Raw genomic sequence first — 9,833 nt, 5'->3', positions numbered from 1 at the left:
CTCTCCAATATACTTTCTATAATATGGTGACCAGAACTATGCACAATGCTACTAGTGTGGCCTAACCAAGCTTCTATACAAGTTTAACATAACTTCTCTGCTTTTCAATTCTTTCACTCTAGAAATGAACCGCATTGCTTAGTTTGCTTTTTTAAGGCCTTATTAATCTGCATCGCTACTTTTAGTGATTTGAGTATCTGTCTTCCCAGATCCCTCTGCTCCTCTACTCCATTGAGACTCTTATTATCCAAGTAGTACGTGGCCCCCTTATTCTTCCCACCAAAATGCAATACCTCACACTTATCTATATTGAAATTCATTTGCCAATTACATGCCCATTCTGCAAGTTTATTAATGTCTTCCTGTATTTTGTCGCAGTCCTCCTCGGTATTAACTATACCCCCCAATTTGGTGTAGTCTGCAAATTTTGAAATTGTACTTCCGATTTCCGAGTCCAAATTGTTTATGTAAATGGTGAACAACAGCACTCCCAGCACCAATCCTTGTGGAACACCACTTCCCACCTTTTGCCAGTCTGAGTAACTACCTTTAACACCTACTCTATGTTTTCTGTTTTCTAGTCAGCTTGCTATCCATTCTGCTACTTGTCTCCTGACTTCACATGCTGTGACCGTAGTCCTGAGTCTACTATGCAGTATCTTATCGAAGGTCTTTTGAGAATCCAAATATATTACATCCACTACATTACCCTTGTCTACCCTCTTTGTTACTTCTTCAAAGAATTTAATAAGGTTGATCATGCATGACCTTCCCATTTGAAAACCATACTGACTATTCTTCATAATATATTCAGTTTCTAGATGTTTTTCTTTTACGTCTTTGAGTAAGGATTCCATTATCTTTCCTACTACTGACATTAAGCTAATTGGTCTATAGTTTCCTGGACTGCTTCGATCTCCCTTTTTAAATATAGGAATCACATTAGCTGTCCACCAGTCCTCTGGCACTATTCTCTTTTCTAATGAAGTTTTATATGTATGTTATGGTGCCTCAGCTATCTCTTCCTTAATTTCTATTAAAATGGAACTACAGTGTTTCTGAAGAAAGTATGATAAATATATTATTTATTGCTGTGTGGCAATACATCACTGGTGAAGTGAAGATTATTTGTTACCAAGACCTCGTTTGTATATAAGTAGCCAACAATGCTAAGTAACTTTGAACAGAGAGAACAGATTAAAACTGTTTTGTGACTGTATATGTAATTGTTAGTTGTATGTATTTAAGAGGTTTTTAGTTTTCTGTGTATGGAATGAATGACTTATAGGTGGTGTGTTTCTGATGTATTGTGAGATGGAATGTTTACAGAGTAGATACAGTAGAATTTGGGAAACTTTTCTGTTGCTGATCTGAATTGGTAATTACAGTTGTGTGCATTTATATGGTGTGTTAAATGTCTGTTATGTGCATTAGGTGTACAATAGAAGGACGTTGATTTGGAACATTATGGAGGTCCTTTAAGTGATGGTAAATTTGAAATGGTTTTGTGTTAATGTAGAGTTTAGGTGTAAACTGTTGTAGTAATCCCTTTGTATTAGGTTGTGAAAAGTATGTTGTCTAGGCCATCAACTCTGTTTGAAGTATGGTGTGACTTTTAACATTTTGATGTAGTGGCGGTGGACAACATAGCCCACTGCAACACGACCATAAGAAATGTGCCAATTTTATTTACAGATCAAATGAAATTACAAAAGCAATTCCAGAATTCAACTATTGCTATGTATCATTTATCTGCCCGCACAAAAGAGGCAAAGGTTCCATCCCTTTGATCCAAGAGTATGCTGGGAGTGTCGTATTCCAGGATAATTCCTCTTTTCATCACAATCACCAAGTCTGCATTCAAAATGGTATGCACCCGATGCTAGAGAACAGAAACATACGTTAGCATGATTCATTGCAAATAGAGGTACTGTTGAAAAGTATGACACATTTGGTTAGCCACTCAGCGCTGAAGGATAAAACACAGCCTGTGTTAGTGTGAAAGCAGAATACTCCTCTAATTATGTGAGGGGTAACATGCCATTCCCATACAAACCCAACAGGCCATCTTTGTGACCGTCTCTACTCATTGGACTTCACTAAAAAGGCAAATATGCTGTCCTTGCTCAGTAAATTGGATACTGAATCGTTTTCTGCCACTGTGCCCTCTGTCAGGACAATGATCTGATCCGCATCCAGAATTAACGAAACCCGGTGCTACAAAGGAAAAGGGGGGAAACATTTTTCATACAGGTTCACACAAACCTGAGATGAGCCAAAAGTCATAACAAAGCTTCCATAATATCTACTGCCTTAATAGCTCACAATACATTGTTGCCATTGCATGGATTGAATTGCCCGTCTCACTGTCATCATCATAAAATACCATGTCACAGAATGCTGTACCATTCCAAATTTAATTTATCCCATTTATTACATTCATCACTGGCTTTCCTTTTCTAATCCTCAAACTCCATTTTAACCAACAGTCACCTCTACAAACCAAAAAATGGCTCAACCGTTACTCAAATACTCCTGTCACACAGGAATATAGGAACAGGAGTAGGCCATTCAACCCCTCGAGCTTGTTCCGATATTCAGTTAGATCTTAGCAGTATTTCCAAACCTTCCAATCATGCGCCATCCTGAATCTCTATGACAGACCTGCCTCTTGTGACCCAACTCCTATATGCATTTGACGTACCTTCTCAGTACACATCACTGCACTGAAACGCCATCAGCATTTAGTGCACCACAATCAAATTTTCAACCCCCTGTAAAAAAAAAAGACCCAAACCCCAATCCACCGTTCTCATGACAGATCTCACCCCAAACAGTTAAGCTTCCCCTCCTGCCAGATTGACTGTGCATTCTCAGTAATCAGATGATTCCGTCTTAGTTTTTTTCTCTCTTTCTAAACTTCCTTTTCTCTAAAGGTTGCATGACACCAGTTACAAACCATCCCTACCTACCTCCCCCAAAACATTCCACCATTCTCTTCTACTGTGCTGCTGCAGGACACTAAGATCTGCCATAAACATGGGGCTCGATTTTAACTCCTGGGCGGGAACACAACAAAGTGAGCAGCATACCCGTCTGGAATTGGCAGAGTCAGGCTTGGTAGATTTTAACAGCCTGGCCTCACTAGCATGCCTTTCGCCGACTTCTTGATCAAAAGGGCTGGGAAGTTGGTGGGAAACAGCTGTCTGGCTGTTAAAAATGGGTAGGAGGCCACTACCGGGTACCCAGGAGAACTGTCCCTGGCACAAGATAAGTAGGGGAATGCTGGTTGGGGGTACGAGGAAGCTCAGGGCAGAAAAGGCCCAAGGTTTCCTAGTGGGGCCCTTAGGAGCACTCTTGCTCTTCCTGGCCCACAAGGAAACCTGTAAAAATATTTTTAAAACTCACCTTAATGGGCTTCTTCTGACCCTGGCTGCTGTTGCCGACATGTCTTGCCTGGCGGGGAAGTCACCACTGCTCACCCTCTCAGGCCTTGGGTTAAAATAGCAGATTGGGCCCGGTGATGTCAATGAAGCCTGATCTGCATATTTAAAGAGGACCCCACCGGTTTGGAGTGGGTGTCCTTGCTGCCCGTAATTTAAAATTGCAGTTGCCATGAACTAATGGGTAAATCCCCTGGTCCATTTTAAATGCCACAGCGCCTGGTTTCCACCATGGAAGATTGGTTACAGGCCCGATTAATTAGAAAAAATCCAACTTTTTGCTCACCCCCTTATTATACATGACTGCCTATCTCAAATACACCAATACAATTTATCCTGATGTTATGGGTATGGTGGTGTAGTGATTATGTTATTGGCCTGGTATTCCAGAGGTCTGGACTAATAATTCATGGAATGTGATTTCAAATGCCCCCATGGCAGTTTGAGAATTTGAATTCAGTTTTGAAAAAACAAAATCTGGGAAATAAAAGGCTGGTATCAGTAAAAGTGACCATGAAGCTGTCGACTCTTGTAAAAATCTAACTGGTTCACTATTGTCCTTCAGGGAAGGAAACCTGCTGTCCTTACCTGGTCTGGCCTATACGTGACTCCAGTCCCACACCAGTGTGGTTGACTCTTAACTGCCTTCTAAAGCGGCAGTTGTATCAAATCACTACCAACGGTTCAAGAAGGCGGCCCACCACCACTTTTTCAAGGTAACTAGGGATGGGCTATAAATGTCGGCCTTGTCAGTGAAGGCCTCATTAATGAACAATTCAATGTCCTGTGCAACTCAAATTCCCTGGGAAAAAAAAAACCTTTTTTCCTATTGAAAATACTGCCCTGCTTCATCTACAATCAATAAAACCCAAGAACCTGTACCCCGTTACCATTCCAAGTCTATTGAAAACAGTTAATACTTACAGCGATGGTCACCACTGTCCGATCCGCAAAGGCTGTCATCACAACTTTCTGTAAAATATTTTCCTATGAAAGATAATAATCAATATTAGTTCCTTTTCCAACAAATTCTACATACCAACACATACTAATAACTACAGAACCCCTCTTCCCTTCATTACAGTTCTATACTTTTACCGTGCATTACATACTGTACCATTTCAACCTTGCTTTCTAAGGTTGTTTTTATACCCAATCTGACTCCAGTCTAAGCTAAGTGAGACCCATTGGAGAAGGATAGCTCACTTTGCTTCAGGTCAGGTTTTGACTCCAGATTTACACCTCAACATATTGGCATTGATGCAAAGGGAAACTACTTTCCTCTGACATTTGCCATGAAAAATACAGCCCAAGACTCCGCTTGATGCACATTTAACAAGGTAAATAATACAATACAGGTCACAAAAATGAACACATTCCCCAACAATGAATCAAGCCACTCCCACCCATTTTCTCCACGGAAGTAATACTATATTAAATGTGTCCAGGTTTTTATCTTCCTGGGCTGTCTAGGTACGATAGAGCATCAGTGGAGAAGTACATGTGTAGGGAAGATTTTTCGTATATGTACATTGGGTGGGTGGGTCATTCGTTCTGCCCATCCAATGATGTAGATGGGAGACATGATCAATTTTTGTGGTTGGACTATTTAAATACAACAGGTGAGCCGCTAGCACTAAATAGCTTCTTATAATGGCTTGTCCTTTGGGAGGGTGTGAAATCCAGCAGGCCTCCTGCCACTTATTCGTAGCCTGCAGTCCTTAAAGCAAAACTCCACTTTTCAGTGGTGCTCAGTGGAGATCATATTAATGAGGTAGCATGTGGCATAATGTCATCCAGGGCCCCCAATTCTCCGATACAGCTGTGGAGGTTCTTGTAGGGCAAGTGAGGAATAGAAGGAGGTCCTACTGACAGGAAAAAATTGGTGCAGACTGTTAAGATTCTTCATATGACAATCTCTTTGTTTCCAGCCTGGTACAGGAGTTTACCCTCCTGCCTCCATGCCAACTGTACTGACCGGCATGTACTTCGACATTAATTACCCGTATCTTTATGTCGATCACATTGGGGGTGAAATTGGTATTCGGAAATTCAGATATACTGCAAAATGTGTGAGGGTGTCATTTAACTTTCATGGTAATGAAATGAGTTGTCATGGGATTACCCAATCTTTTCACTGGGAATGCATTGTGTGCTCCGCTCACCTACATAAAATGTGTGATGAAGGCCAATAATGTTATGGCCTTTCAGTAAGTGAACACTTAAAGCTGCATATTGGATTGCTACAATCTAACTTCTGAATATAGGAATTACAATGGATGTTCCTCTGTGGTTGAGTTTTTTGGAGGTGGAAGAAGATTAAAGGAGGGATGCGAAGCAGATTCATTTGTGTCAGAGGTGAATTGTATGCACCTGTCGTTACCCATGCAGTTGAGTAGACTCAACCATACACATCTACCTGGAAATATCTGAAGACAATTGTTTTTGCAAGCTACGCTTGTTCACTAAGTTGCTGGAATCTAACCTGCAGACAACATTGACCACATCCTAGTGAATCTATGCTGTACCCCTTCTGAAGCCTCCATATCCTTTCCATAGTGTGGAGCCCAAAATTGCACTCAGTACTCTTGAGGTTTTATTAAGATTTTATATCGGCTCATCATTACCTGTTGGCTTTTATATACTATACCTCTTGAGATAAAACCTAGAATTTTATTAGCTTTTTTTCATAGCCTTATCAAGCTGAGGTGCTGCCTTTTAATGTCCTGTGAACCTGGTGCTCTTCCATAGCACTGAGCATACGTTCATCCAGAGTATAATTTCTGTTATTTTCTTTTACCAAAATATATCACCTCACATGGTATGGAATTCCATCTGCCACTTCTTATTCCACTCCCCCATCTTAACAATATCCCTTTGCAGCTTCCTTTGGCCTTCTAAATAATTAACTATACCTCCAATTTTGTAATCATCTACAAATTTCAACGCCACTCCCTCTAGGCCTAAATCCAAATAATTGATACAGTCAGTGAATAGAACCCTGTGGGGGGACACCGTTAACCACTTCCAACCACTCTGAAAAACTGCCTTCAACTCCTACTCTCTATTTTTTCCCTTTTAAACAATTTTTAACCTAGTTTGCTATCCTTGCCCTAATTCCATATCCCCTAATCTTCTCTAATAATCTCCCATGTGGTACCTTGTCAAAGGCACTCTACATCAACTGCAATTGCCCCATCTACCATGCCTGTAAACCCCTCAAAAATTCTATGAGGATTTTTAAGCACAATCGTCCCTTTTGAAATCTGTACTGATTACATCTAACTATTTTCTCTTTATCTAGATACGTGGTAATATCATCCTTAATTAAAGACACTAAATTTTCCTACCACAGATGTTAAACTAATTGGCCTCCTTACGCCATAAGTCTGGGGTTTTGCTGGTCTCCCGCTGAAGTGATGGTTGGAGACTGGGAGAACCTGTTGGAATTTCCAGGCCTAAAATACCTTTCACAATACAATTCCTAAAATTATTTCATAGATTTCTGGGGTGATGTCACACAGTGAGGTATCTGTAAGTGAAATCTGGGCATTGGTACTTACTGTTGCCATGTCGATTGAGGCTGTGGCTTCATCCATTATCAGCACGCTACTCTTACGCACAAATGCTCTCGCCAAGCAAAACAGCTGACGCTGGCCCAAGCTAAAATTTTCTCCTCCTTCAGTAACTGTAGCATCTACCGTTCGAAGGTGAAAAAAATAAATTAGGAGTCTGATCATTGCAGCGAGAGGTAACTTTTGCCTAAACTTCAATATGAAGACTTTTATATTCCATATATTGAGGTTCCTGCTCTTCTGGTATTGTGTGAAAAAGGAAGATGTGGTCAATTTTCTCCCTAGGCTGTCTAAACATACTGCAACTTTTTGCTGTATTGTTTAATGTTTTAGAACTGAGATTACTTTGATGGACCAAATACAAAGGGCCTGATAATCTGACCTAAGTGTCGGAATGCGCCCACCTGTGACTACCAACACTGACCCTGCCAAAGTGTGTGGGGTCAGGGGGAGGTCACTTAATTTAAATAATGGAGGCAAAAGTCTGCAGCACTAGGGGTGCATCTCAAGAACCTGCCATAGAAAACTGACGGGAAATGGTGACCTAGGGTTCAAGTCAGGATCCGAGGTTGTGGGGGGGGGTGCTGGCGTTCCCTTTGGAAAGATGCTCTCCCTGTAGCCATCAGCCCCCTTTTAAAGGTGGCCAAGAAATTTGCCTAAAATTTTCAGATTCTTTGGGGACCTAGGTCATGATGCAGGACTGGACCTCAAGGTGGAGCTTCACTTGCGTCATTGGATGGGCTGGAACCCTAGTATACTGGCCCCTAGGTGCTCTGTCAGGCTAGGGATACAGGAACTCCTGGTCTGGAAGTCCTCACTTTCAGTCACGCCCTCACTTATGCCGCAGGCCTTGTTTGAGGCAGGCAGATACTCTGTCCTCAACAAGGCCATACAAATACTATTGGGGAGGGCCAGGACCTAGTATATCTGGGTCCCCGCCTAATTTGCAGCCCTTCCACTGAACTCCTGCTAGATTTTCAGCCCAAAGAGTTCTTTCTGAGTCTATTCAAATTAAGCCACATGATTTAAGAAAAGCATTTTCCCCTCAGAATCTCTTCAAGTAAAATAAAAATAATGCATCTTATTGACAAATATTTCACCCCTTATTCCTCAGCACCTAGAAACATAATTGCATAAGATGTACTCCCACATCATTCTATGCCTTTCTCTCTGATTCTCAACAGCAAACGTGATGATAACATTGTTACTTAGCCTTCATAGTGAAACACGATCCTTTCTTCACTTGATGTCCAGATATAGGCACTTCCAGCAGGCACAGTTGCTTGGCAGTTAGGAACAGGGACCTTGGATGGGTTTTCTTCCTACATCTTAATATGGTGACACAGAAACTGACTGTGATGGCCCCATTACTTTTGCACCCCTTGTTAGGATTAACTAACAGCACACACCAGGAACCAGACCGTAAACTTTTTTCCTTCATAAGGCCCAGAACAGCACACGGCACGATGTGTTTACTAAAATGACTGTTGAGGGGTTTGATTGCTGAGTTAATGGGCTCTATTTTAGCACCCGCTACCGGTGCGATCCTGGCGGGGGGGCTCCGAAAATCAGAGAATTCCGGCGCGGTACCGGAGCCCGCCCCGAACCCGCGCACTTCCGGGTTCCCCGCTGACGCGCCGGCGTGCGCGCGCAGCCCCCGCTGGTGGGAATCCCGCAGGCAATTAAAGCCAGAGGGATGCCACTTGACAGTATTTATTTAGGTATTTCAGGTCATTAACTGACCTGATTAAGGGATTATGTGGGATTTTGGAACAAACTGGGACTGTTGCCCACACTGGGGGAAACACTCCCAGATCAAATGGACGTGTTGCAGCTGTCAGCCTGTGGCAGCTGCAAAGGTCCATTTGACAGGTGGGGGGGTGGGGGAGAGACCCTCACCCATTGCAGGAGGCCACTCTGTCACTTGGGACAAAGTTTGGCCTCCACCACCCTCCTCCTGACAGTCAAAGTCACCAACCTGCACACTTACCCTGGGGTCCGGAGACATGTACCTACCTTGCGGACCCCCTCAGATGTACATCTTGCGGATGGGGGCCGCCGTAGCTGCAGTCATGACCTCCTCGGAGGGCGAACAGCATCACCAGCCTCACCAGCCTCGCCATCCACCTCTGACACGTGGAGCTCCACAACACAGTGCTGTGACACATCCACCTGCACAGCAGGAGGGAGGGCAACCGCAGAGGGAGATGCGTCACAGAGGGCACTACCCTCACCACAGGGTCCACAGACTGAGGCTCAGCCTCCTGGACCTCTCTGAGCAGCAGTGCACACGGAGGCTCAGAGTCACTCGACATGTAGTCGTGGACATCTGCAGCCTCCTTCATGCCGAGCTGCTCCTGGCTGGCCCGAGCACCATCTTCTTACCTGTCGCTGTCAAAGTCACCACTGCCCTCAACAACTTCTCCTTCGCATCCTTCCAGGGTGCAACCGGGCACATCACCGATGTCTCCCAGTCGTCTGCACAGAAGAGTCCTGCAAATACACCTACACCCACTCTGCAGTGACACAATGGGTGGCATCAGTTGTGGGTCCTCATAGTGATCCTCAGGAGCGGGCATTATTGCACAAACCAGACAGGATTCGCGAAGACATGGCAGTAGTGGTGCCAATATAATATGTAATGTGAGTTGGTCAGAAATTCAATATAAGTAACACCCATGGCAAACCCTCAGACACCCTTGTGCATCCCCTTCATGCTCACGACACGTTTGCCTTACGCTGCCTACTGCACATATGTGATGCATGCCCTGTGGCTGCAGCACAGGTAGTGGCAGGTTGAGTGAGGCTGGCCATG

The 9,833-nt window shown here is 43.4% G+C and overlaps 1 protein-coding gene across 4 annotated transcripts in view; it reads right to left on the bottom strand.

The window, feature by feature from the left end:
* Positions 1-1,668: 1,668 nt before the first annotated feature.
* Positions 1,669-9,833, bottom strand: part of abcc8 (ATP-binding cassette, sub-family C (CFTR/MRP), member 8) — a 200,913-nt gene continuing 192,748 nt past the window's right edge. For 3 of the 4 annotated variants that reach the window (XM_067993856.1, XM_067993858.1, XM_067993859.1), the window contains 4 exons: positions 7,007-7,140; positions 4,368-4,430; positions 2,057-2,217; positions 1,793-1,882 (listed from right to left, as the gene is read on the bottom strand). In XM_067993856.1, coding sequence (XP_067849957.1) covers positions 2,083-2,217; positions 4,368-4,430; positions 7,007-7,140 — 332 coding nt within the window. In that variant the 3' untranslated portion in view covers positions 1,793-1,882; positions 2,057-2,082. Of the gene's footprint in view, positions 1,883-2,056; positions 2,218-4,367; positions 4,431-7,006; positions 7,141-9,833 lie in introns of all 4 variants that reach the window. The other variant, XM_067993860.1, reaches the window with a different exon arrangement.

Source organism: Heptranchias perlo, chromosome 12 (genome assembly GCF_035084215.1).
Source record: "Heptranchias perlo isolate sHepPer1 chromosome 12, sHepPer1.hap1, whole genome shotgun sequence".
In the NCBI taxonomy this organism is placed as follows: Eukaryota; Metazoa; Chordata; class Chondrichthyes; order Hexanchiformes; family Hexanchidae; genus Heptranchias; species Heptranchias perlo.
The sequence above is the reverse complement of the archived record's forward strand: the minus strand, read 5'-3'. Positions and strand labels throughout refer to the sequence as shown.